Genomic DNA, 26,784 nt, shown 5'->3' with positions numbered 1-26,784 from the left:
TCAATAATGCTGTTCTCTGAAGGGTCCCTTTATCCAAACATAGAGGGAGCTGCTTTAGCCTATGCTACGTGGTCATTTATAGTGAATAACAACAAAAGAATGTTTGTTACAAGAAAATGTGGAGCACAGAGCAATGTCTTTTCTTCCAGGTCGTTCTCTCTCTGGAACATGGGCTGTGGGCTCCAAATCTTCATTTCAATACCCCAAATCCAGATATTCCTGCCTTACAAGATGGCACTTTGGAGGTAGTTTGTAAACCAACGCCAGTGAAAGGTGGCCTTGTCAGTATCAACTCCTTTGGCTTTGGAGGTGCTAATGCTCATGTCATTCTGAGGCCAAATCAGAAAAAACACCAGCCTCTGGAGACTTGTAGCGTGCCAAGACTGGTTCAAGTTTGTGGCAGAACCCAGGAAGCTGTGGAAATACTAATTCAAGAGAGCAGAAAACATGGAGGCTGCAGCCCATTTGTAAGCCTGCTCAGTGATATCTCTGCAGTTCCTCCATCCTCCATGCCCTACAGGGGCTACACGCTAGTTGGCACTGAGAGCGACATACAAGAAGTTCAGCAAGTTCAAGCGTCTGGCAGACCGCTCTGGTACATCTGCTCAGGTAGGTGTGCGGCGGTGGTCCTCTGTAGGTCTGGGGCTCGAGCGGTTGGATTCTGTGCTCTAATTTTCCACTCTAGCATGAGGTGATATCTTACAGCCCTGTGATACGTCGGGACACTCGTATTTCCTGTGTTCTGTGTAACGCTTCCAACTTTGCCATCTTCTGATGATAGTGAAGTTCAGGGGAAAAACAAAAAAGCGGTGCCTAATTTAGAGGATGTTAGAAGCGTAAGCTTTGCTCTTAGGTAGAATTCTTTCCCTGCCAGAGCAAGGGTGTGATGTCTGCTGTGACGGAGTGTTGCTAGAGCTCAGCTTCTCCTTGCCTGTCCTGCAGGGATGGGAACGCAGTGGAAAGGGATGGGCCTGAGCCTTATGAAGTTGGATTTGTTTCGCCAGTCTATATTGCGCTCGGATGAGGCTTTGAAGAACACAGGCCTGAAGGTCTCGGACCTGCTTCTGCAAGCAGATGAGAACACTTTTGATGAAACTGTCCATGCATTTGTTGGGCTAGCTGCTATTCAGGTAAGACTCAAATGGCTGCTGGAGGAGGTCATGGACTCAATCCACATAAGCGTGCTCTGCTAGTGTGTCCGTTTGGCCAGTAACACTTAATACTGATTAATTAAAGCTTGTTTTGTGTAGCTAGCAAATGATAGCTGTTAGAAATAATCTCCCTAATAGGAGGGAATATGTTGCGCCCTTAACAGTTTTGGACTCTGCCGCTTGCAAGATGCTTGAATGAATATTGATCTAAACTGATTTGTGTGTGTATGTGGGGCAGTTTTTCCTTTTAAGAGACGAAGGAATGTCTTAAGTTTGTGCCAAGGAACAACGTTCCATAGAATGCCTTCTAAAATTTTGTTCTGCAAATGAACTAAAGGATGCTAAATGAAATTTTGGGTGACAGCATGGGATTCATTGTTTCTTAAACTCCAGTCAGAGCTTTTTAAAGCAAACTGGAAAGCTGGTCTTGCCTCTTTCTTTGGACAAACATGCTCTTGGCAACCTCCTGTTGTTGTGGAGAGACCCAAACAATATTGGAGTCGCATAATGATTCTTGGGATTGTTTTGAAACGGAGGCTGGAGCCGCAGTGGGGAGGTGGGGGTAGCAGTGAGGCCAAGAAGAACATCTGTACCAAAAAGCCATTTTGTAATATACTCGCTAATGCTGTGTCCCTTTGAGGCCTGAGACCTGCTCGCTCTGGCACGGAATCGCTAATCCCTACTTTTCCTTGCAGATTGCTCAGATCGATCTGTTGAAGGCTGCAGGTCTGCGACCTGATGGGATTTTGGGCCATTCAGTGGGAGAACTAGCTTGTGGCTATGCAGACAACTCCCTAAGTCACGAAGAAGCCATTCTTGCCGCTTATTGGCGGGGACGATGTGTTAAAGAGGCCAAATTGCCCCCAGGAGGAATGGCTGCTGTTGGTAAGTATACCCTTACCAAAAGGGTGATACAGGAGAGTTCATCTGATCTCCCTTGTACGGCGTTGGGATAAAATTGGGCTCTGAAATGTGTTGGTGGAGACAATCCTAACTGTAGAACTTTAGCTACTCTTGACTTTCTTCTAACGTAGAATGGGATATTAATTACTGGAGTTCATATAGTGGCAGGAATCCCTGACCTGGAATGCAGCAGAATTTTAGTAATCCAACCAAAACTAAGTGGAAATTGAGAGATTTATTGACAGGTGATCAATGACAGAGGCCTGATAAATAATATGCTTGAAAAGAGAGGTGAAAATCTCTAGGGCGCTAGGGGTTTTGTCTGGTTTGTGGTTTGTTTTTTTTTTTTAATAGAGGTATCTCTATAGTGTGTGTGTATATACACACACACATATACTTAAATTATTGGGGAAAAAAAATAGAGATACATTTCTGATTGCCTGCAAGAGTAATGAGACACGAAACCAGTAAGCCACTATTACATGGTGGGCAACTGGCCGGTGAAACTTAATGCCAATAGAACGTAGAATTGGGCCTAATAGCATTTAGAAGAAGCTTTCTCCTGAACAAGCTTTGCTCAGTGTTTCTGCAAGTCCTATAGTTTTGTCGACTGTTGGTTGAAATTTTTAGCTTTGGATCCAGCTGTTTGTTTTCATGGTGTAGCTTCATGGTGACTTGATGTTTAAAAATAAGATTGTTATTGGTAGCATTATTGCTCTTCTCCCTCTTATTATTGGATGCAGTGGTCAGTTAAAAACGGAAACACTGAAGAGAGAAGCTGTTGCAGGTCTAATGCAGTTTGTCTGAAGACGAGGTCATAATCCTAGACTCCTTACTTTAATGCCACAAAGGACTACTTACCTAATTTAGTTTTCTTTCCCTTGATATTAAATACATGACACTTACCGCTGAACTTACCTTGGAGTGCTGCTTATATGTTGTGGGTTTTGGTTTTTTTTTTTTGTAATCTGATGTTGAGTTCAAGTTCTTCCTGTGACTTTTATCCATATAATACATGACCAGACATTGCATGTGTTAAGCTGGTTTAAACCACTAGAGCTGTCGATTTCTATGGGTATTTTGTGGTGCTCTGTTTCTGTGAGTCAAGCTCATGCGTTCTCTCTCCTCGTTCTAGCTCGTATTGCAAAGGGCGTGATGAGACAAAACAAACAATTCTGTATCTTTGAAAGCGTGTGGGTTCCCCCTGACCCCATCCCTTAATGGGGTTGGTACAAAGATTCAGTCCTCTGTTCTTGCGCTTGATATCACAGTGATAAATGTCATGTTAAAGCTCTCAGATAAATATCCTTAGCTTTTGCAGAACCACTTTTGGGGAAAAGGGTGATGTCCATCTTTCCCTTGAGAATCCTTCCCAGTTCTGCAAAATGCTGAATTAAGCGCGGTGATTGCGCGGTTGAGATCGCCTCCCCTTCTGAGGCTCGTTGCCAGAAACACTTTTGTTGTCATTCTGTGTCTGCCTTCTGCAGGTCTGACATGGGAAGAATGTAAGCAACGCTGTCCTCCAAAAGTGGTGCCAGCCTGTCACAACTCTGAAGATACTGTCACTGTTTCGGGGCCTCTGGTGAGCAAGGAACTGATACTGTGCATGGCGGAGTTGTGACTGGGACCCACAAATTCTGGTTTGAAGAAAGCTTGAAGCTGAGTTAACGCTCAGCTGCTTGCAAAGGGGAGCTGGATTAAAGTGGTGGGAGGGGACACGGTGCTCTGTATGAGCTTAAACGCTCAAGTGTTCTATGAAAGGAAGTTATATTAATGCCTCAGTAAGCTAGTAATAAAAGGTCTCTTACACAGAATAGTTTATAGCCATGGACATGATGAGTGTTAAATTATGAGACTGAGAAGGGCAATAACCTCATCCCAGATATGGCTCCCCTTAAGTGGCAAGCGATGAAGGGCATGGGGGGAGTGACTCATACAGATCCCAAATACATTGTGAGCTATTACTTTTAGTTCACTTATATTCCTCTTCTTAGGATGCTGTGAGTGAGTTTGTAGACGAACTGAAGAAGGATGGTGTGTTTGCGAAGGAGGTACGCAGTGCTGGAGTCGCATTTCATTCCTATTACATGGCGTCTATTGCACCAGTGCTGCTCAGTGCCCTGAAAAAGGTAATATTGCCAAACTATGGTATAAGGTGATGTTGAGCTTAAAGGGGTTCATTTCTTTAGGAGGAGAAGGAAATCTTTGGAGAGCATGTAGGTCTCACAGAGGTCTAAGGTTTGGAGTCCTACGGCCTCAAGCAGAAGGACATCCTGGGCAATCAAGCTGAGAAAAATGGTGTTCCAAAAGGAGGGGCTGCTTGCTTTTGCCTGTCTTACTGTTATCGATGAGATGTAACTCTTCCTCCTGTCCCTCTTCCTCGTCTGTCTGTAGGTCATTCCACACCCCAAACCTCGTTCGGCACGATGGATCAGTACATCTATCCCCGAGTCTCAGTGGCAGAGTGATGTTGCTAGGTATTCCTCTGCAGAGTATCATGTGAACAACCTAGTGAGTCCAGTGCTGTTCCACGAAGGGCTGAAGCATGTTCCAGAGAACGCTGTTGTAGTAGAGATTGCTCCACACGCTCTTTTACAGGTATTGTGTGTGTTTGTCAGTATATTGATATGCAGCTGCAGGAAGGAGGTTGAGGGTCTGAGGACTAGAGAATGCTGCTCCCCTCCGTCTAGTTCTGAGAACACTTTCTCACTCCAGTACTTTTAAGTCTTTCCCAGCTTTAACATTTTCTTGAATTTTATTGGTTTTGGGGGGGGAGGTGCGATTATTTTTCTTCTACTTGGTTTGGGCTTTTTTTTATTTATTGAGGGGTGTATGTTAATATTTAAAAAATAAATTAAAAAAAAAATCCTGTTACACTACCACTTCCTCATCCAGACCTTCATGCTGTTGCTTTTATTCATTGCCGTTTTGCCATTCATTTCAGATAGCTGATAGTCAGCTCTCTGAACTGTGCAATGAGCAAGAAAAGCACTTCATTGGATCTAGTGGAGAGTGTGTGCAAAAATTGGGGTGGGAAGAGAAATCCAAGACTAACAGGCATTCTCTGTGCAAAATCTATTGTCACCATCTGTAGGCTGGATTTGGTTTGAGGTTCTTGTCTTAGAAGGTGGTGGCTGGTAGTGGTGTTTTCCCCTCTTCTCCTAGACCAAGTAGCCTGAGGCCACAGGAGCTTTCTCTCGTCATAAACTCCTTTCCCCTAATGATCAGATCATTACTCTTCTCCCCATCCTGTAAGAATTAATCTTTGTGGAATTAGCAACCTAGTAGAGAATGCAGACCATGAGGTGCATTAGGATGCACTTGCTCCACAAGATCAGTGCTGGGGTCTTGTGCCTGTCCCTTAAGGCTTGAGGACTGGTTGTTTTTATTTGGTCTGTGGCATGCAAGAGGAGAAAAGCGTTAAGAAGAATCAGTTACTTGTGAATCAAGTTTAATAGTTATACAGTGCTTCTGAGTACCAATCTGGTGCATATTTATTATGTCATGTTAGTCTTATTTATGCTTTGAAAAGGGACTTGAAGGAAGAATCAGCAGAGAGCTTTTAAATTAGACGGATATTTTTCTCTATAAAAAAGTATTTTACACTTCATGTTAAAATCATTGTACAATTCTTTAATGCAAGTGACTAAAGGCTTCATCAGCTGGGTTTGGGAGTGTTCTGGTTTTCTCTTCCCCTCTTCCTTCCCCCATGTAAAGACTTTGGAATCAAATTGAAGGAAGATACAAGTTGGGTCAGATGTTCAAGGCTACACTTCTTTTATTTAATAGCTGTCACTTGGAAAATGCTCTAGGATGCTTCAGATTAAAAAGGGCTACTGCTGGGAGCAAGGGCCTGAAGCTGTGTGGTGTGTGTGTGTGGGTGGGAGGCTTGAGAGAGTGATCTTGCAGTTCTTGAAGTGCAGCTTTTGTTTCGACTTGACAATCTGCTTGGGAAAGGAAGATTTGTGTTTTGGCAGAGCTTTATGAATATTACGTAGGTTCTGCTTTACCAGACATGCAACTTCTTGGGTTGCTGGAAGGGTATTGTGCTGCTCTTACTCTTGCCGTTAAAATGGTGTACGTTCTAGCACTAGCACAGGATTCTTGGCACAGAAACAGAAGTGGTTTGAGATTTATAGAAAGAAACTCAGAGACAAAGTAGTAAGTAATGCCTTCCACCAGTGATTTATGGACTCTACTTGACCAGGCTATCTTGAGGAGAACTTTGAAACCAACTTGCACCGTTCTACCTTTGATGAAGAAAGATCACAAAAATAATTTGGAGTTCTTCCTAACACAGACTGGAAAGATTCATTTAACTGGGTAAGGAGACTAAGGGTGGAGGGTGAGTGGGGTGTCAGTTAGGAGAGAATTCAAGCCTGTTCTCTAGCATGCATATCTTCAGAAGGATTGAAATACTATCTCAACAAACCCGGAAAAAAAAAAATGGGGGTTACGTCTGTGCTTTAAATATTTAACCTGCTCATTTATGAAATACTACCTTGGGTTAGAGTCTGCTTGAGCTGGGAAGATGCCTTTTAAAGAGCAGTCCCATCCTGGGGACCTGGAACTAGCTCTTGGAAATCAACTTTGCATCTTGTAGACTGTTAGAATTATAAATTTGGCTGCAGTAAGTGTTTATGGTACTCCTGGAGAAGTCTCAGACATGGAGCCCAAGACCAGTTACTGTGTGACCTCTAAGTATTATGGTCAGCTTTGGATTTGTTTTTTTTCTTTTCCCCCCCTTCACCCCACACACATTGTCTTGATCCTTTTTGTCTTCCTAGGATAAATGTTCTTGGAAATAACTTGTTCCCACCTGTGCAATACCCTGTCCCAGTGGGAACACCCCTTATTTCTCCATACATCAAATGGGACCACAGCCAGGAATGGGATGTTCCAAAAGCTGAAGACTTTCCATCAGGTTCCAAAGGCTCCGCGTCTGCTTCAGTCTACAATATTGGTGTGTTTGCCTGTTTGGAGATTTTCTTGTCTCTTTCCTGCTTTACCACCGCGTTTCTTTCTATAAAACTAGGAAAAGGATACTCAAAGCAGCATCCTTGAAGCTTAAGGTTTGTTTTGGATAGAAAAAGACTGGATCTGCTTCTGAATTGGGATGAAAGAACATGAACAGAGCAGGAACCTGCTTTGATTCAGACTCACAGTATCTTTAAGAGCTGTATGTTGCCAGGCAGGCTATTCGGGGAAACCACTAGAGCTTCTTGCAGATGCTGAAGGGAAAAGACTTCTCTATTAGAATGTTTGTTATTTTTATTCTGCTCTTTGGTCTCTGACAGATGTGAGTCCTGAGTCTCCTGACCACTACTTGGTTGGTCACTGCATTGATGGCAGAGTCCTGTACCCTGCAACTGGGTACCTGGTGCTGGCTTGGCGGACTCTGGCACGGTCTCTTGGCATGGTCATGGAGCAAATGCCTGTTGTGTTTGAGGACGTCACAATTCATCAGGCAACTATCCTTCCCAAAAAGGGTGAGTGAGGGGGGCTGGTACAACTGCAGAACTGTGTAATAAAGGTGAAGGGAGTGGGAGGAAAGAAATGCAAGGGGAAAGTGGGGAGGAACACAGGAGAAAGACTATAAAGAAGAGTGCAATATGACTGAACAAAGAAGTAAACTCATCCAGTCAAGTAGAACAAGGTCATCTTTATTCCATGTTGTGTGCAGTGAGTCTGGAGATGGCGAGAGAGAAAGCTCTGCTCGAGGATGGTAGCAATGAATGACCTCACAGCCCTGACTCCCTCAATGTTTCTTGCAGGATCGGTACCGCTGGAAGTAAGACTCATGCCTGCTTCCCGCTGCTTTGAGGTGTCAGGGAACGGGAATCTGGCTGTGAGCGGTAAGTGAAAGAAGTGTAACTATATGCATTATCCTGCTAAAATCCATTATTAATGGACACTGACGATTCTTCTTTTTGCCACTGTGCCCATCAGGGAAGATTTCCCTCCTAGAAGGCATGGCTCTGAAGGACTTCCATAACCAGCTAGCGGGCTTTCAGAGTAAAGTAGACGTGAGTTTGAAGTCCAGGCTCTTGAAAGAAGACCTCTACCAAGAGCTGCATCTGCGTGGATATAATTATGGACCAACTTTCCAGGGTGTTCTGGAATGCAACAGTGAAGGTGAATTTACTTTCTATAGAACAATGACAAATATTTGATCTTTTAATTCCATTAGTATTAACAGTCCACCTGTCTGTGCTTTATGTGATAATTATACTTTGTGTGGTAACGGAGAACAACCAAGTGCTCTGACAGAGCATTGGGGAAGTTATCTCCAATGTAGAACTGACTATTGGAGTTTACAAGGGAGACTTTGCATTTGATAAGTGGTGACATGGCATCTGCTGGATGACAAAATCACAGTCAGGCTTACTCTTCCTCTTCTGCAGCAAGCTCAGGGAAAGTTCTGTGGAACGGGAACTGGGTGACCTTCCTCGACACCCTGCTACACATATTAGTCTTATCTGAGCCTGGGCGCAGCCTGCGCTTGCCCACCAGGATTCGCTCGGTGTGTATTGACCCAGTGCTGCATCAAGAGCAGGTCAGCCAATGCCAGGACAACGGAGAAGGTAATGTCTCTCGTGCTTGGTCTTTCGCTAGTTGCTTTGACTGTCCTGTGGATGAATGTGGGACTTACTAAGAAGTAGGATAGACCTTGAAGGGGCCCTCTTAGACTGCAAGCTATGCTGCAGCTTCTGTAACAGTCTGATATAGCACAGTTCATCTCATCACCTTGAATAAAATATCTGTAATGTTTGATGCAAACTTACGTTTCTTTCCTGTCTTTCAGTTCTTGATGTTGTTGCGGACAACTGTCTTAATAGCCTCAAAGCAGGAGGTGTTCAGATCAATGGTCTTCATGCTTCTGTGGCACCACGAAGACAACAGGAACGGATCCCTCCCACCCTGGAAAAATTCTGCTTTGTGCCCTATACTGAGAGCAACTGTTTGTCTTCCAGTGCCCATCTTCATGCCTATCTGGAGCACTGCAAAGGTAGTGTGGGATTAGTTTTGTGTCACACTAGGGGACTCTTCCAGCCTGACTGAAATGTCTGAGAGAAGCTGTTGATAATTCTTCAGAACATTCAACAAATAAAGTGTTGGTCTCTAGAAGACTTTGGCAGGAGTCCTGTGTATGTACGCTTCCTAGAAGCTAAAAACTGCTCCTGCCTGAGGTATCTCTAGACTGTGGGTAGGCGTAAAGCCTGGTAGGGCAGGAAGGGGATCTACCCTTCATTAACAGTCAATGCCGTGTCAGATGGCACAACCCCCTCTGCAAGCAGAGGGGCACAAACTGTCGTCTTTAAGGAGAAATCCAGCCTAACCAACAGGAGATCCTACTTCCTCGATCTTCTATCTTGTTTTATTTTCCCCTAAGAACTGCCAAGACGGGTAAACTGAGGGAAAGGGGTTTAGTAAGGCATGCCAAAAAAAGTTTGTGTTTGCTTCAAGAATAGAGTCAGAGTAGCTTAGTCTATTGTGAAACTGGTGGCCTAGTACAGTGCTTTTTGGATGGGGAGACGTCCACTCAGCTCATCACTTTGGGTGCCTTTTCATCAAAGGGAAAAAAATTACTACTTTTTTGGAAGTTTTTACTCTAGTGATGAATCTTGCTATATCTTGAGACAGCAGTTTTGTCATTCTATATGCGTAAAGTGTCTTCACACATCCTTTGATTTGGTGATAGATTTCAAAGTTTTCTTTTTTCTGCAGTGTCCAAATACTGTTCCCAAAGTCTTCTACTTATGCTGTAGTGGGATTTTTATTTTATTTTTCGTAATGCTGTTTCTGATCTCAGTCAGGATGAGCTATTTTTCATCTGCTTTTAATGCAAAAAGGTATTTTACTATCTGTGGGAAACTTACAATTTCCCTCCATCTCCCTAAATGTGTCAGAGGTTTTCTGTTCTTTGGGGTCTTTGTCAGTCTTGCCATGGATAATTTTGGTGTTTTTTGACTCTTGCAGCCCCCAAACAAGTAAGCTTTGTGGCAACTGCTGCAAGATATGTGATCATGTGGATGTACAGGAGCCTGCACTGTATCTTTGTGTGTAGGGTAATGATGTAAGATGCTGTAGGAACAAAGGAAAAGAAAAATCTTTGGGAAATCTGACTCTGTTTCATTTCTCTTCTGTTCCATTCCATAGATCTAATCGTGAACTTAAAGGCTAAGGTGGCAGAGCATGGGGTCAAGTTAGTCATCCCTGGGTTAGAGACTGCAGTGTCTGCTGCAGAGTCCTCACCCACGCAGAAGGGCCTTCAGCATATCCTTGCTGAAATCTGCCGTCTGGATCTGAATGGAAACCTCCGTTCTGAGCTGGAACAGATTGTGACTCGAGAGAGGATGCACCTGCAGGATGACCCTCTTCTCAATGGGTTACTAGATTCTGTGGAGCTGAAGACTTGCCTGGATGTGGCATTGGAGAACATGACCAGTCACAGGATGAAGATAGTAGAGGTTAGCTGAAGCCCAGGGTGGGACCATAGCTGGTGTTTCCAGGCTTCCCAGTAAACCGATCTTATTGTTACAGTTAAAATTTCTGGGTATCATTCATGTTTCAACTTCTGGTTTCTCCTTTTCCTTCCCCTTCTTTTCTCACAGGCTCTTGCAGGAAGTGGACATCTGTTCTCTCGTGTCAAAAGTATTCTGAATACTCAGCCCCTGTTGCAGTTGGACTATGTTGCCACTGACCCCATCCTGGAAACTCTTTCAGCTAAAGAAAAAGAGCTACAAGATGCTGGAGTTTCCTTGAGCCAGTGGGATCCCTCTAGCCCTCCCTCTGGAAACCTGACCAATGTTGACCTGGTGGTGTACAACTGTTCCACAAGTGTTCTGGGGAACACTGCTGAAATTCTCTCTAACCTGGCAGCTGCCACAAAAGGAGGAGGGTTTGTTTTGATACACACCCTTCTTAAAGGACAGACTCTTGGAGAAACTGTCAGTTTCCTTACCAGTCCAGATCTACAGCAGAAACACAGGTTCCTGAGCGAGGTAAGCCTCCTGGAAGGAAAAATACTTCCTCAGTGGGTTGTCTGGAGTCTGCTGCTTGCAGGTGCTCTTGTGATGAATGTAGATTGGGCATCACTTACATCACTCTCCGTTGAGGCCCTCTGCAGGAATATGTAATAAACACTATTTCAGAAGAGTTGTGAGTTTCCACATTTTGGGAGAGTAAACTCTGTCTCAGACTGAACTCAGTAAAGTTCAGTCAGGAGCGCCTTAATGCACTGAAAATTGTTCATTGTCACTTGTGTATCTGTATAATCTGTATGAAAACACTGGCCAGGACAACTTCTTTCAAGCTAAAATAAAAATACTTGCTGCATTGTTGGGCAGGGTACAGCTTTATCACTGTAGCATCCTAAAATGCTTCAGTATCAGAATGTGTCTCTTCTGTTTGAATATCGCTTTACAACCTAGTTCAGTTCTTCTAACACTGAAGTGCTCCTGGAAAGGAAGGCTTTTCTCTTGTACTTTTCTTTTTTACTTTTTCCTTCCTTCCCTTCCTCCCCACTTTATCTGATCCCGTAATGAGATAGAGCAAAATAAGCCCTTGGAAGTAGGGAGCTGGGGGGCAGGGTGTCTGCTTTATATCTGCAAACCAGTGTAACACGCAGATGAACCAATACCAGCTGGCTCAAGAGGAGGAGAGTGAGTGGCCAGGGTGAGGGTGGGAACTGGGACGTACTTTTCTCTTGGCAGCCGTTGGACTAAGCAGTAATGGGGGAACTGCCCCTCTACAGAACACACGTGTTATTGCTGATTTGAGTGGCTGTAGCCTCTCAGCTCTTGTTTTAGAGAGTAGCAATTCTAATAGTTTGACTTTTTTGCTTGTAATTCTGGAGTGTGGTATTTGGATTCTAGCCCTTTACTTTCTGCAAAGACTTTTCAAGGAGATTTGAGAAGAAAGGGTGAGTTCTTAGGATTTGCATCTTACCTAGTGAAGTGGGGGATAAAAAGAACTGAGAGATGCTACTGAAGGTGATAACTTAAAACCTCCATCTGTTGTAAGTGCCAGTAGCCTGGTATTACCAAATCTCTTGGATATGATACATGCAAGTTGAATGCACCTTTTCGAAAGGAAATTATACTATGCAGGCGAGAGTGGGCAGGGCTTAACATAGATCTTAAAGTTTTCTAGACAGGGACACTGTCCCTAGCCCTTGATACAAGGGATCATGCTGTAAAAATTGTGCCTGGCAAATGAAAAGCAAATGGATGCTTTTCTCAGAGACTGAAGTAATCTTTACTTCATTCAGAGAGTAGAGCTTTGGTGTTTCTGGATATTCCATACATGCATTTTCATTCTTTCGTTGTTCTGAAGTGCTATTTCAATGTAACTTACGTGTACAGGAGCTTCTTTCCTGCTGGTGGTTGGTTCCTTCTCCCCAGCCCCTGCTGAAGCGGGGGGTGACTTGGTTTTTCATGTTTCCTCTGTCCTGCTTTACTCTTTCTATTGCAGACAGGGCTTATGTGACATAGACTGGTAACATCTAAACTCAGCATTTTCAGTTCTGTTATTTTCTCTGTTGGGATCTCGTCTTTAGAGGTGTGCTTTACTGCTGGAATTAAATTTTATACACATTTTAGCACCTTATGGGATTTGGTCACTGGTCTGGTTGTTGCACACCTGGTAGCGTGGTAAGACTAGTTCCCTAACCAGGGTTTCAAGGTACTTGTACTACTGCTTTCTGAGGATCTTTCAGAGAAGAAGGAATAGTCCAGACATGGATAGAATACTGTTATATTAATCAAACGTGTATTTGTACTGAGACACTGCAGAACAGATGCAAATTTTCAAGCAAAGCAAGAAAATTTGGACAGGGCCTGTTGTTCCTGGTGAAGCAGTCTTTGAGGAGACTCAACGTGAAGCGTAGATGTGACTTGTATTTTTAATTGACTTTTGACTTTCCTGTTAACTGTTGTTTTACCTGATTTGACAGGCAGAGTGGGAGAGCTTATTCAGCAAAGCCTCACTGAATCTGGTTGCCATGAAGAAATCGTTCTTTGGCTCTGTTATTTTCTTGTGTCGCCGGCAAGTCCCTAACAAAACACCCGTTTTTCTGCCAATAGATGAGACCCATTTTAAGTGGGTTGAATCCTTAAAGGTGAGAATTCCCGTGTCCTAGATATCTGAATTTCTCAATCATTACACTTTCTAAATGAGAGATTTAGCAGTGTTAAAAGAAGTGTGTGTGTTCAGTTACTTTTCTTAAAGTAGAAGTTACTCATCTCTGCCTTGATTAAGGATACGAGGGCTGTTTCCTGTGTGGTTCCCAGTAAAACAGTGTGGCGTTTGTCCTGCAGGAGATCTTGGCTGACTCATCAGAACAGCCTGTGTGGTTGACTGCCACCAGTTGTGGAAACTCGGGAGTTTTGGGAATGGTGAACTGCCTTCGCCTTGAAGCAGAAGGTCACAGAATCAGGTACCTAAGTGTGGCCTTGAGTCACAGCTGGAGATGACTTTTTTTTTGTTAGGCTCTTTTCAAGCCTACAGCAAAACAAACAAAATGCCAAATCTTGGCTTCTAGGTGTGTGTTTGTTTCCAACTTGAACCCTTCATCAGCTGTCCCACCCACAAGTCTCTCTTCCCTGGAGATGCAGAAGATTGTTCAGAGGGATCTAGTGATGAACGTGTATCGTGATGGAAAGTGGGGCTCCTTCAGGCATCTCCCGTTGCAGCAAGGTAACTCCTTTGAGGTCTGAGGATCACTTGCAGGGCCTTGAGGCTGAATGGACTTCGAATAGAAAATTAGTAGCTGTTATTCCTACAATTATTTCTTAGTTTTTAATGGGTAATTTGGAATTCTTCTGCTCTGACTCAGAGTGAACAGTAGCATCTTCTGGTGCCAGGAGGAGGGATGAGCTATTTGGGGCATGGGTAGAATTGCATGGTAAGAAGGGGCTTTCTGGAGAGCAAACAGAGGAGGAGGTAGCAATTACACAAGGAATTTACTCTGGAAAGTACATTCCTGTGTAAAGTTCTTATTGTTCCTTCTGCAGCGCAACCTCAGGAGCTGACAGAATATGCCTACGTAAATGTGTTGACGCGTGGAGACCTCTCTTCTCTTCGTTGGATTGTCTCCCCGCTTCGACACTTCCGTGCGACTAATCCCGATGTTCAGCTCTGCAAAGTCTATTATGCATCTCTCAATTTCCGGGACATTATGCTGGCGACAGGAAAGCTTTCTCCAGATGCTATCCCTGGTGAGTTTAAATTACACTAGAAGAAAATATATTTATGTTCTGTCCTAGGATTTATTCTCATAATCTCCTGAATATTAGCTACGTTAGCCTTGCTGTGAGGAACCATTACTAGCCATATTGCATAGATAGCAAGCATGAGGTGAAACAACTTAATGGAGGTTCCAGGGATGGGCAAGGTGCACACCAAGGTGAGAATGTTGATGTTTCGTGCTGCCACGCTACTGGACGTGCTCTGCTTTTAGGGGAGGGGGAAAAAATGCAAGGTGAAGTAATCTCCTGTCTGCAAAATGGAGGTTATAATATCTTCCCTCATAGGGAATTAAGAATTAATGTAATGGCTATTGAATGGTTTTAAAGCTCTATTGAAAGGAGGGGACACACCCATGTAAAAAGTGCATCTGGAGATTCTTATGGGCAACTTGACTAGGGCTGGGTTTCCCTTCATGACTGAGATTAGTCTCTGCCTAAAATGGGTGTTTGCAAAAATTAAGGTTTTGCAGTAAAGCTGGTTTTGATGTTATCATCCTTTTTAGCTTATGTATCGTGTTTTGGTTTTTTTCCAAAGAGGAACAAAATTGCCTCTGAAACAGGATGTTTGTGTGAAATTTCAGATGAAAACTGGAAACTAAAGCAATTTCATCAAGGATAGAGAGTAAGATTTAATGAGAACAAGTTCCTTTTCTGTTACACCTGTTCTTAAGAGTTTCAGCCTTCAGGGACTACCGTTGTAGTAAATTATTAACCAAGGGATTTTAGAAGAGAAGTTTCCTTTGTAAATAATGTTTACCTTCTTCCAGGTAACTGGGCTCTGCAGCAGTGCATGCTGGGCATGGAGTTCTCGGGACGGGACCTGTCCGGAAGGAGGGTGATGGGACTGCTGCCAGCGAAGGGGCTGGCTACAGTGGTAGACTGTGAGAAGAAGTTTCTGTGGGAGGTGCCTAAAAACTGGTAGGTCAACTTCTGTTTTTCTGGTTTGTGTGTGTGGTTATGATTTGCCTTCCTGCCTGAGGCTAGTGACAGCCCTGATCAGGCCAGAGGACTGCACGGAGGGTACATTCCCTTCTGGGAAGCGGGAACAGGGCTATCGTCTCCTGAGCAGCTGTAGGATTTGGCTGAGATTCACTGCGGCAGTTGAGCGCTGGTTTTTGCACAGTGGCTTGCACGAAGTTCTCATCTCTTTCTTGGGCTCCTAGCTCCATGTGTTTCGGTGTATGCTGAATACACTAAAGTATGCTTGGTGTTGGTTATGTTACTGGTTAGTTACTAAAATATTTTTGCGGAGGGATGAAACTCTTGGCTGTGCTTGGCAGCTGTGCCAGTCTCATGTATGATTGAGAACAATTTATACTTGTTGGTCTGTTGGGACAGTTTAACCTTTCCATTGCAGTAAAGCAAACTTCATCGGGAGAATCTAGTAGTGTTTTTCAAGGCTGAGGATCTCTTCCCTCTTTTACTTTGCTCCTAAGGACCCTGGAAGAAGCAGCTTCAGTGCCTGTTGTTTATGCCACTGCTTATTATGCCTTGGTGGTCCGAGGTGGTATGAAGAAGGGTGAGAGCATCCTTATTCACTCTGGCTCAGGAGGTGTGGGCCAAGCAGCCATTGCTATTGCCCTGAGCATGGGCTGCCGTGTCTTTGCTACTGTAGGTGAGTGCTGAGAGCCCAATGTTTGGGGGGGGGGAATATACAATAAATAGAGGAAGTGTGTCTGTGTGTTGGTGTGCATGTGTGTATATATAAAAATACATATTTATGTGTATACTTTTCCCCCCAGTATAATCTCATGTGACATTGATCTAATTTCTAGACTCGGAACAGAATACATGATAGATAAAGCTACTGACTATACGCTAGAAACTTGCACAGCACAGACAAATTTATATAGTGTACAGAGGCAGATAATCAAAAGTATGGAAGAGAATCGAGGCTTCTTCACTTTCAATTCGGTAATGTGATCAAGGAATGTCTATCCATTGTCAGGCTTTGTCTGTCTCCGGTCCTTGTTCTGTCTCATAAATGAGCAGTAACAATAGACAACCTTTGACACCCTGAGAGCTCTGAAGCAAGTGCTTGATGGTACTTGCAGTCCTTGGGAAAAGATGAAAATGGGCTGTTTCATCATTAAGAAAAAAAAAAATATGAATGTAAGCATACTGGCATCACTCAACCTGTCTTCTACTTCAAGGCTCTGCTGAGAAACGCGAGTATCTCCAAGCAAGATTCCCACAACTGGATGCTAATAGCTTTGCCAGCTCCCGAAATACTACCTTTGAGCAACACATACTGCGAGTTACCAATGGAAAAGGTAAGTTCAAGGAATACTTTTCCTTCTTTTGTCAGCTGTGCCACATTACACAGTTGCACTTTCTAAAGACAACGTGAGTCACTAGAAAACAGGTTTAGGCTCTCAGCAGAGCTGAGTTTATTAAATAGTTTCTTCTTTCATTGCAGGTGTCAACCTCGTGTTAAATTCCTTGGCAGAAGAGAAGCTCCAAGCCAGTCTGCGTTGTCTTGCTCGACATGGGCGCTTTTTGGAAATAGGCAAATTTGATCTGTCTAACAACAGTCAGCTTGGTAAGATGGGGCGTTGGGGAATACATTGTTAGCTTTAAGCAAGCACAAGCTGCTACCTTAACACAGACTAATTTTCAAATTTAGAAAAGCTTTTAGGTGGGATACTTGTTTTGCTTTTGTCACTAATGATTTCTGTAGTCTTTTCAACAAATACCTTCTTGGAGAAGCATGGTACTCAGCATTTTCAGGAAGCCTGCATAAAACATGCAAAATAATTAAGTTATCTTCCTCAAAGTTTTTCTTTAAAGTCAACGTAAGACATGCTGCCTACAAAGTGTTTGGACAGGGAGGTAGTAAGAATCAGGATTCATTTCACATCACACTGTTTACCACTGTCTGTTAGCTTGTAGATCCATAGATCTGTTGGACTTGACTTATAAACTTTTTGGGGTGTAACATACCCATTTGTAATAGATGAGTGCAGTATGAAACTTAACAAATGAACTTCATAACTATACAAGTACCAGTTTTGCCCTCTGTTCTGGATAAACTTGATCATTTGTAGAAAGTAATTGGAATTTTTCAGATAACTACGTAGAACCTTGATTTGTTGTTGTGGTAAATATTTATGCCATTTTGAGTAGAATATGATAGTTCCAGTTGAAGGGACCTGCAATGATCATCTAGTCTAACTGTCTGAGTTTGAAAATTGTAGAATTCTAGCAACTACTGCCTGCTTTACTCCTTGCTCTTACACTGCTGACCTACCCAGAAGTGTTTCTGAAGCAGAAGATAAACTGTTCTGAAATGTCAGCAGCATCAGGTGATAACCAAACTGCTCTTTCTAGGAATGGCTCTCTTCCTCAAGAATGTGGCATTTCATGGGATCCTACTAGATTCAATCTTTGAGGGTGAAAACCAAGAGTGGGAATTAGTATCGCAGTTGCTGACAAAAGGCATAAAAGATGGTGTAGTAAAGCCCCTGAGGAGTACAGTCTTCAGCAAAGAAGAGGTAGAAGCTGCCTTCAGGTTCATGGCACAAGGAAAACACATTGGCAAAGTAATGATCAAGGTAATGAGATAATGACTTTGATTCTCTGATGCATCTGTCATCTTCTGTGGGTGACTTTCAACTGGATCAAAATACCCAATAAGTATAACTGGGACAGCACAAAGTTACTGTTTTTACTGCTGACGCTGTAATGTGTGTAACTGTCAAGCCTGTTACTCTGAGTCTAAAGGGTTGATTCTCAGTGCTTGAAGGAGCACAGAGTGGAAAAATTAAGAAATGCATTGTGTATCTAATCTTAACTACTCTTTTTCTTTTTTTTTTCTTTGTGGGGGAAAGGTCCAAGAAGAGGAAAAGGAACAACCTTTAAGAAGGCCTGAGCCAGTTAAAGTCTCTGCTATCTCCCGAACCTCCTGTCCACCTACCAAGTCTTACATCATCACAGGGGGCCTAGGAGGGTTTGGGCTTGAGTTGGCACAGTGGCTGGTTGAGAGAGGAGCACAGAAGCTTATACTGACATCTCGTTCTGGCATACGAACTGGTAAGCAAAAGCCGTAAAGGAACAGGGAACATGACTGCCTTTCAGTAGCCCTCATGTTGCAGTTTCTTTCCGTTTTTAAGTGTCCTGCCAGCAAATAATAATGTCTTGATCTCTTTTCTTTCCTCTTGTATATACTCTCTCACTTCAAACAAGCTTTTTCTTTATTCTAAAGGAGGAAGTATCTTTTAACTAGACCTCTCTTCCAACTATGTCTTTCCTGTTCTTTGTAGTTCCTAATTCTATCAACCCGTTTTCTGTCTTACCCAGAATTTTTTCTGCAGCTTTACTTTTACCCCCTCTGCAAAGTCTGTATCCAGCCACCTCACCGACTTGGGCGGTGGCTGTAGCGTGGTGGATCACATGCCACCAGGAAAGGCCTATAAACTCCTTGGTTAAAGATACTCTGTTCTTCAGGTTATATGTGGGGATGCTTCTGTGCTCCTTCAGATAGCTCGTCTTTACAGATGAGCCCTACTATCTGATAACATCAGTAAGCATTTCTACTCAGTTTTAAGCCATTAGTTTGATTCCATTTGCAGCATTGAGATTTATCAGTGGTAGTCTTCAGTGTTCCCTTATACAAATTCAGCTGTAACAAATCTTTTCTGCCTCTATAGATTTCTTCTTTCTATTTGCAAGCTTGCAGTTGCACCACTTGTGCAAACACGTAGATGAAATACTTCTACTTCTCAAGTTCTGGTTGTGCTACTACAATGTGTTGCCTTGCTCTAATCTAGTCATTCTTTCCTGTCTCGGTATCCAAATTCATGTTGATTTCCCTTCACTGTTGTACGTTTTCTTCTCCCGCCACCCCCACCTTAACATTCTCCCAACTCTCTTTTCCACTTTGATCTATTTAAAATATTTCTTAATCTCAAGTGATTAGTATCTACTACACAAGAGGAAAATTGGGAAAAAAACCTTGAAGCTGAATCAATCCCTACTCAGTCACTATCTAGTCAGAAAAGCATAAGGAACAGGTTAACTAAAGCTGCCTGGTTTGAATGCTTCATCACAGGCGCTGTTCACCTTTATTTTTTTGTAGGCTATCAGGCTAAATGTGTTGAAGAGTGGAAAGCACTGGGAATCCAAGTGTTGGTATCTACCAGTGATATTGGAACACTAGAAGGAACACAGAAACTGATAGAAGAAGCTTTGCAGCTTGGCCCAGTTGGAGGCATCTTTAATTTGGCTGTGGTAAGTGACAAAGACTTAAGACTTGTAAAAGACAGCAGCTGTGCAAGTGGGTTTTTTATGGAGGGCAGTCAGGCTTCACACAGTTTTAGATTGTGTCTCTGTGTTTCAAAGGACACTCTGCTTTGGCCTTACCTGGTGACTAAAGGCTTACGGTTCTGGCCCCTTCACCCGGGAAGCAGCATTATTTGGCCAGCAGGCTAAGTTCTGGGATAAGATGAATGTTGTCAGAGACCCCTGGGGACAAGAAAAATCCCATACAGAACTTGCCAGTTGAAGGCTGCAGTGGTAATAATGGAAAAAAACCAAAACACCAGCCTTGACAAAGCCATTTGTCATATTTCAGGACATTCAGGATATGTCTGTACTGTAAAGTGACAAAAATGCATTGTGTAGTGATATCCTTTCATGTCTCAAACCATATGGCAGATTTAAATGGAGAAACTGGAGATTCTGAAACTGCACCTTTTTATTCTTTTTTTTTTTCTTCTCTCCCTCCCCGATAGGTCCTTAGAGATGGCATGATTGAAAATCAGACTCCGGAATTATTCATGGAGGTTAACAAGCCCAAGTATTCAGGCACCATTCATTTGGATTGGTAAGTGTCTGTAGTTCAGATTTGTCCCTTCTGCTTTTATGGTCACAAAGCTGACCAAACTTAGCAGTTTTAGTCTCATGCTAGCCTTCTACGGTAACACATAGCAGGTTTTTCTGATGGGGTTTCTCTCTCCTGCTCTGCTCCAAGGGTGACTCGTAAGAAGTGTCCAGACCTGGACTATTTTGTTGTGTTCTCCTCTGTAAGCTGTGGAAGAGGAAATGCTGGGCAAAGTAATTATGGCTTTGCCAATTCTACCATGGAGCGTATCTGTGAGCAGAGACATCACGATGGACTGCCAGGTAAGATGACTTTACTCATGGTGCAGAATAATCTATCCCATCAAATATCCAGAGGAGAATCGGCTCACCAGAAACTTGTGCACTTCTCTGGAATGATAATGAACGTTGAAGGCTGTTTCCTCTCCTGGCCGTTACCCTGAGTCATTCATGTGTGAATGAACACTGACCGTTTAACAGTTCAAAGGAAATGGAGGCCGTTGTCTAGTTGGTTTTTAAACTCTTTGTTGCTGCCATGTGCTTTAGTTAGTTTCATAGTATGTTCGTTCTTCTGATTTCTCTTCCAGGCCTGGCAATCCAATGGGGAGCCATTGGTGATGTGGGTATCCTTCTGAGGACAATGGGAAACAATGACATTGTGGTTGGGGGAACTGTTCCCCAGCAAATCAGCTCATGCCTGGAGGTCCTCGATGTCTTCCTGAATCAGCCTCATCCTGTCATGTCCAGTTTTGTCCTAGCAGAGAAGGCCTCTGTGAAAACTGAAGGAGGCAGTCAACGGGATCTTGTAGAAGCTGTTGCTCACATCCTGGGTAAGTGCTGTCGGACAAGCACTGCTGGGCAGTGTCTACCATCCCAATGCTTTTGGAAAGCAGTGGTGCTGCTGTAGGTGCTCTGTTCAGCATCTCCTGATTCTTGTGGTGTGGGTGTGATGGTAGTATGGGACTATTTGCTTGGGTTTTTTTCCTTTGCACTGCTCCTTCTCTCCAATAATCAATTTCTTTTCTTCAGTGTGGGCTTTTCTCCCTTAGTGGATTCGCATACACGCGCACACATACTTCAGTTTCTTGGGTCTTGTTTAGAGTGGACTGGTGCCTTTCTCCACATAGAGAATCAATGGCATCGTAAAATTGCCTAGGTTGGAAGGGACTTTTAAGATCATCAAGTTCAACCATTAACACAACACTACCAAAGCCACCACTAAACCGTGTCCCTCAGCACCGCATCTAGGTCTGCCTGTCTTTTAAATACCTCCAGGGATGGTGATTCAACCACTTCCCTGTTCCAATGCTTGATAACACTTTCTGTGAAGAAATCTTTCCTAATAACCATCCTAAACCTCCCCTGGTGCAACTGGAGGCTGTTTCCCCTTGTCCTAACAGGACAATAGGAACAGCCCCAAAAAGGAAAATTCTGGGACAGCACGTAATAGGGCAAATACATGACTGACTTTCTGGGTACTATTCCAGTTTTGAAGTGTTCACCTTGGGATGTGCCCATGCCACAAAAAGTAGCTTTTATGTACTTAGTGACTAACTGATAGTGTATTCTTTTATCAGCTCTGTCATCCCATATGAACATCTAGTAACCGTAGCTTAACTATACGTTACAAGAAGTGCCGTGTCCTCCTGTCTGTCTTGAACCTGCTTCCTTTTACCATTGTGTCCCCGTTCTTGTGTTGAAAGTGAATAACCTCTGGCAACTCTACTATGTCCCACTTCAGTTGCCCATTTTGCAGACTGAAGTGTGTACTCTGTTTTCTACCAGAAGAGGTACTGATAAATTAAAGACAGTCTCATGAGCTAAGGAATTGTGTACAGTAACTGACAGCAGATCTGACCTTGGAGAACAGACTTGGCTTTTAAAAGTCATAGGGAAGTGTCTGGGAAATTGTGCCAGCTGTAGAGTTAGTTTGGAAGGAGGGAACATGGGAAGAAGACAAAGGGAGAAGCTAGTAAGAAGCCTACTGGTGGGGAGGGTGGCAACAGGGGGCAGCATAAGGTGGAGGAGGGGAGGAAGAGCTGTAGATGCAAGTGTTAGTATGAGAAGTCTCTTACAGGTAAGGAAAGGGTGGGAGACTTGAGCAGTGTGAAAATTGAAGGGGAAGAGGTGATGAAGACTAGATGACTTGCCACCTCCTCTGCTGTGATAGACATCAAGTGCTGCAATCAGCCATCATTGACACTGATAACTGTTTAATCTCATGTTGTAGCTGAGGATTAGTTACGTTATGTCTAGGACTGCAGTTTCAGTTAGAGCCTCCAGTATGTGAAATTACACTTGCTGACTGTTCTGAACTTGGTCTAGAGCTGAAGTGACAACGGTCACAGTTATTTAGCTGAGACCGATGTATCCCCTATCATAAAGCTGTGCACACTTAACGTGCTCTAAAGACTAGATTCCCATACGACCAGATACGAGTTGTAGAAGGGGTGATTTGTGAAAGCATTGATGGTCCTCAAAGGTAATTCTCTGTAGCTGCAGTTTATTCAGGGTTTAGGAGAAAGAAGGAAGATGAGAAGACTGTCAGAGAGGCCTAGAACTGAAAAGAAATCGGTCTTTTGTTAATGTGCTGTTTTTTCTTCAGGTGTCCGTGATGTGAGTAGTCTGAATGCTGAGAGCTCCTTGGCAGACTTGGGCTTGGACTCCCTGATGGGTGTGGAGGTGCGCCAGACGCTGGAGAGAGACTATGACATCGTAATGACCATGAGGGAGATTCGACTCCTTACAATCAACAAACTCCGTGAACTTTCTTCCAAGTCCGGGACAGCAGAGGGTATAGTGTCTGGATTGGGGTTGCTACAACTCTCCTGAGTCCAAACAATTAAGCTCCCAATGTGTTGCTTTTGTCTCTAGTGACATAACCTCATTTCATGATTTGATAGAGGCTTATAGCTAAAAGGACATGTCACTGAAAAGCATTGACCACTGGGTCAGGCCCATCAGAAGGAACATGAAAACTGCTTTCTTGCCTGGCTCGTGTCTGCCTGCGTGGGTACTCTCATGCAGCTGTGTGCAAGACATAATTTGAGAGCTTTTACCTGTCTGGGGAATAAACAATGTAATGTCATGCTTACTATAGGGTAAAAGCATATGCAGTTGCTGCAGAGCAACTGACAGTAGGAAGATCCCTATGTCTGTGCCCTGATGATTTAGTGGGCCAGTGGGCTAATCCAGAGCAGCCCTGGGATTCTCCTTTAGCACTACAGCTACGTGACAAGACTGATCCTGAATCTAATTGTGTTTGTCTGGTGTGCTTCCCTTCAAAGAGTTGAAGCCATCCCAGGTGACAAAGACAGGCCCGGGTGAACCTCCAAAACTAGATTTGAACAACTTGCTGGTGAACCCAGAAGGGCCAACGATCACCCGTCTCAATGATGTTCAGAGCACGGAGCGGCCTCTCTTCCTCATTCACCCCATTGAAGGATCCATTGCAGTTTTCAACACTCTTGCCTCCAGACTTCACATCCCCTGCTATGGGCTCCAGTGCACAAAAGGTATCTCAGTTCTTCAGCATCTTGATTTTGTAAATGTAACATTCTGAATTTTAGTTGCCATATCACAGAATGATACGGCAATGATGTGTGATATATATCTCATATAGAGATATAGAGCTTTGTTTCTAGACTCTTAAATGTGGAGAATCAAGTGTCAGTACCTATCTATAGTCTGCATAGAGTTGTGTCAAACATTCCCAGGTAACAAGGACAGTACTAGGTTAGATTGAAGAGTTTATGTATGGGAAAATGGAACAACTGGATGTTGATCAAGTCCCTGCCAGCAGATAAGCTTGCAGATGAAAACAAAGTATGCTGTTCTACCTGTCTTTGGAAAGCAGGAACATCACTATTCCTTGTCCGAAATACAGGTTGCAAACCATAATTTAGAAACTTCAAAATAACCTGGATGTTTCCAACATGGTTCTTTCTGAGCTTGTGAAAACGTAATTGTCTCTGCTAGTGTCTTTTTACCAGAGTCTGTTTCTAACTCTCTTCTCTATGTTCTAGCTGCTCCCTTGGACAGCATACAGAGCCTGGCAGCGTATTACATTGACTGTATGAAGCAGATACAGCCTGAAGGACCTTACCGCATTGCTGGATATTCCTTTGGTGCCTGTGTAGCCTTTGAAATGTGCTCCCAACTGCAAGCACAACAAAATGCTTCCCAGGCACTTAACAGTCTATTCCTCTTTGATGGGTCTCATTCCTTTGTGGCTGCATACACTCAGGTAAGAGATACAAAGAAAACCTGTCTGGGGACTGTCCTGTGTCAATCGGGGCCCATGTTCTTGGAGCTTGCTATTTTGAGATATGAGCCATCTGAAAAGCTGACAGACTCTTCTTGGCAGGGGAGTTGGGAGACAGCTGTAGACATTGGGTGATTAGGGATGGCTGAAGGGTAGAAGCATATGGGGGGGTGGTCTTCATTAACTGGAGAGGGCTGGGACACGTGTTGTTGCTCTTGCCATGGTAAATAATGGTATTAGTATGTCTTCTGGAAGATCCTGGAGCCTGCAAGATGAGATTTTCGTGTGGGGTACCTTTGCTTAAGCCTTCCTTTCCATTCATTGTACTTTGCAGAGAATATAAGGCTCTTGGCAATTGCCACCTGTAGACTTGCTTTCTAATCTGTCCTCGAGGGATCTTCATCCCCCACCTCAAGCTTCAGTCTATCTTCCCCCCCCCCCCCCGCCCCTGCCCCCCCAGTTCAAAGCCCTTTGTTCTATAATTGGTTTTTATCTGACATTCAAGATCGGGCACATCACTCTCATGTTTGCATTCTGTTCTTCTCTTTTTCCAGAGCTACAGAGCTAAGCTGTCCCAAGGAAATGAGGCTGCATTGGAGACTGAAGCATTGTGTGCCTTCGTCCAGCAGTTTACAGGCATTGAATACAATAAGGTAATGTTTGGGTGGTTTGGGTTTTTTTTTTAAGTATCTCTTTATGTTGTGCAGGAGGGGTGTGGGTTTCTTCACGCAGATGGGTTCTCAGATATTGAGACTAATGGGGGGAAAAATGTTAATATTTTCCAGCTGCTGGAGGTTCTTCTGCCCCTGAAAGATCTGGAGGCTCGTGTGAATGCTGCTGCAGACCTGATAACTCAGATTCATACAAACATCAATCGTGAAGCACTCAGATTTGCTGCTGCTTCCTTTTACCATAAACTGAAGGCTGCTGACAAGTATATACCAGAGTCCAAGTATCATGGGAATGTGACACTGATGCGGGCGAAGTCTCACAGTGAATATGAAGAAGGTCTGGGTGGAGACTACAGACTCTCAGAGGTCAGTCTGAGGCCCACTGGTGACTGTTGAGGTTCTCCTGATATTTGGGGGAGCAAAAGAAAAGCACACTCTCTTCTGAGATAGAAGGGATGAAACTTCCTGAATTTTCTTTCAGGAAATCAACCTGAAAGAAATTATTATTCTCCAGCTATTGTGCTCTAAGAAGAATTAGAAGTCCTCCAAAGTGAATGAGTTGATAGGTTCTGGGCAGTTTCTCAGGGTAGTGAGGACCAGAAAGTCTAGCCTCTGTGTTGGATAGTAAGTGTTTTCTGTAGCTAATTCTTGCAGCTCTTTAGGTAGACTTTAGGTAATAAAGATGTCGAAGGAGAGTAACTTGACAGAAGTAACTTCTAGTCTCCTTTTATCACTGAGGGCCCCTCAAATTTGTCCACTACATGGGGGCAGACTTTGAAGAGCAGCCTTCAGCCTGCTGACAATAAAGGTGGCTTTTTCTTAGTTAGCTTTTGTGGACCACTATGAGGTTAGTATGTGGGTTTCCTGTGGGCTTAAACTTAGGTTTTCAGCCTGTAATCCAGATAGGGTCACTGTTATTTAGCCTCTGGCCATGTAAAAGGGATAAGTGTCTTACGTTATGGTACAGGAACCAGGGAAAAGGAAGTGGTTTTCAGAATTAGCTTCCTGCTTCTGGCATCTCCTATCCCTTCAGACTTCTAACTTAGCTTGGAATCAATAACAAATGTTAACTTTTATGTTCTGAAAGCTACATAAGGACCTTAAAGGAAGATTCATGGTGGTGGGAGAAGGATTAGGTGAAGGGGAGGGTAATTTGGTTTTCTTAAGGGCTTGGAAGTGGCTACTTTATCATTCATTCTCTGATACTGTAGGTAAATTGGAGAGGGACTCTTGTCAGGAAGTGTAGTAACAGGATAAGGGGTAATGGTTTTAAATTGGAAGAGGGGAGATTTAGATTAGATATTAGGAGGAAATTCTTTACTGTGAGGGTGGTGAGGCACTGGAACAGGTTGCCCAGGGAAGCTGTGGCTGCCCCATCCCTGGAAGTGTTTAAGGCCAGGCTGGATGGGGCTTTGAGCAACCTGCTCTAGTGGAGGTGTCCCTGCCCAGGGCAGGGGGGTTGGAGCTCGATCTCTAAGGTCCAACTCTAACCATTCTGTGATGCTGTAAATTGTTCCGTTAGTATCAGGTTGGTTGACTTCCTGCCTAGCTTACATCTGAGCGGATCAGCTGCCAGGCTGTCAAAGTATCATGCTTTAAAACACTGGTTCCAAACAGTGCCTTGCAGCTGATCTATGGAAACGTGGTGCCGATTTCAGCTGAGTTTGATAGAGACAGTGGTGCAACCTATGAGTAACTTAGCTGTTTTGGGTTTGTTAGTCTAT

The 26,784-nt window shown here is 43.6% G+C and overlaps 1 protein-coding gene across 1 annotated transcript in view; it reads left to right on the top strand.

Moving 5' to 3' along the window:
- FASN (fatty acid synthase) overlaps positions 1 to 26,784 on the top strand; it is a 34,868-nt gene that overhangs the window by 7,887 nt on the left and 197 nt on the right. Inside the window, exons 8-41 of the mRNA XM_074160027.1 lie at positions 150 to 609; positions 943 to 1,130; positions 1,847 to 2,036; positions 3,542 to 3,636; positions 4,049 to 4,183; positions 4,449 to 4,652; positions 6,262 to 6,377; positions 6,842 to 7,017; positions 7,352 to 7,543; positions 7,829 to 7,909; positions 8,004 to 8,189; positions 8,459 to 8,638; positions 8,860 to 9,063; positions 10,215 to 10,525; positions 10,670 to 11,059; positions 13,012 to 13,176; positions 13,376 to 13,494; positions 13,600 to 13,754; positions 14,072 to 14,275; positions 15,073 to 15,223; positions 15,742 to 15,920; positions 16,459 to 16,578; positions 16,725 to 16,847; positions 17,636 to 17,859; positions 18,136 to 18,337; positions 19,383 to 19,534; positions 20,038 to 20,129; positions 20,277 to 20,428; positions 20,713 to 20,955; positions 22,731 to 22,919; positions 23,413 to 23,640; positions 24,151 to 24,371; positions 24,944 to 25,042; positions 25,175 to 25,426. Coding sequence (XP_074016128.1) covers positions 150 to 609; positions 943 to 1,130; positions 1,847 to 2,036; positions 3,542 to 3,636; positions 4,049 to 4,183; positions 4,449 to 4,652; positions 6,262 to 6,377; positions 6,842 to 7,017; positions 7,352 to 7,543; positions 7,829 to 7,909; positions 8,004 to 8,189; positions 8,459 to 8,638; positions 8,860 to 9,063; positions 10,215 to 10,525; positions 10,670 to 11,059; positions 13,012 to 13,176; positions 13,376 to 13,494; positions 13,600 to 13,754; positions 14,072 to 14,275; positions 15,073 to 15,223; positions 15,742 to 15,920; positions 16,459 to 16,578; positions 16,725 to 16,847; positions 17,636 to 17,859; positions 18,136 to 18,337; positions 19,383 to 19,534; positions 20,038 to 20,129; positions 20,277 to 20,428; positions 20,713 to 20,955; positions 22,731 to 22,919; positions 23,413 to 23,640; positions 24,151 to 24,371; positions 24,944 to 25,042; positions 25,175 to 25,426 — 6,378 coding nt within the window. The remainder of the gene's footprint in view (positions 1 to 149; positions 610 to 942; positions 1,131 to 1,846; positions 2,037 to 3,541; positions 3,637 to 4,048; positions 4,184 to 4,448; positions 4,653 to 6,261; positions 6,378 to 6,841; positions 7,018 to 7,351; positions 7,544 to 7,828; positions 7,910 to 8,003; positions 8,190 to 8,458; positions 8,639 to 8,859; positions 9,064 to 10,214; positions 10,526 to 10,669; positions 11,060 to 13,011; positions 13,177 to 13,375; positions 13,495 to 13,599; positions 13,755 to 14,071; positions 14,276 to 15,072; positions 15,224 to 15,741; positions 15,921 to 16,458; positions 16,579 to 16,724; positions 16,848 to 17,635; positions 17,860 to 18,135; positions 18,338 to 19,382; positions 19,535 to 20,037; positions 20,130 to 20,276; positions 20,429 to 20,712; positions 20,956 to 22,730; positions 22,920 to 23,412; positions 23,641 to 24,150; positions 24,372 to 24,943; positions 25,043 to 25,174; positions 25,427 to 26,784) is intronic.

The sequence above is a fragment of the Numenius arquata genome, chromosome 17 (assembly GCF_964106895.1).
Source record: "Numenius arquata chromosome 17, bNumArq3.hap1.1, whole genome shotgun sequence".
Lineage (NCBI taxonomy): Eukaryota > Metazoa > Chordata > Aves > Charadriiformes > Scolopacidae > Numenius > Numenius arquata.
The sequence above is the reverse complement of the archived record's forward strand: the minus strand, read 5'-3'. Positions and strand labels throughout refer to the sequence as shown.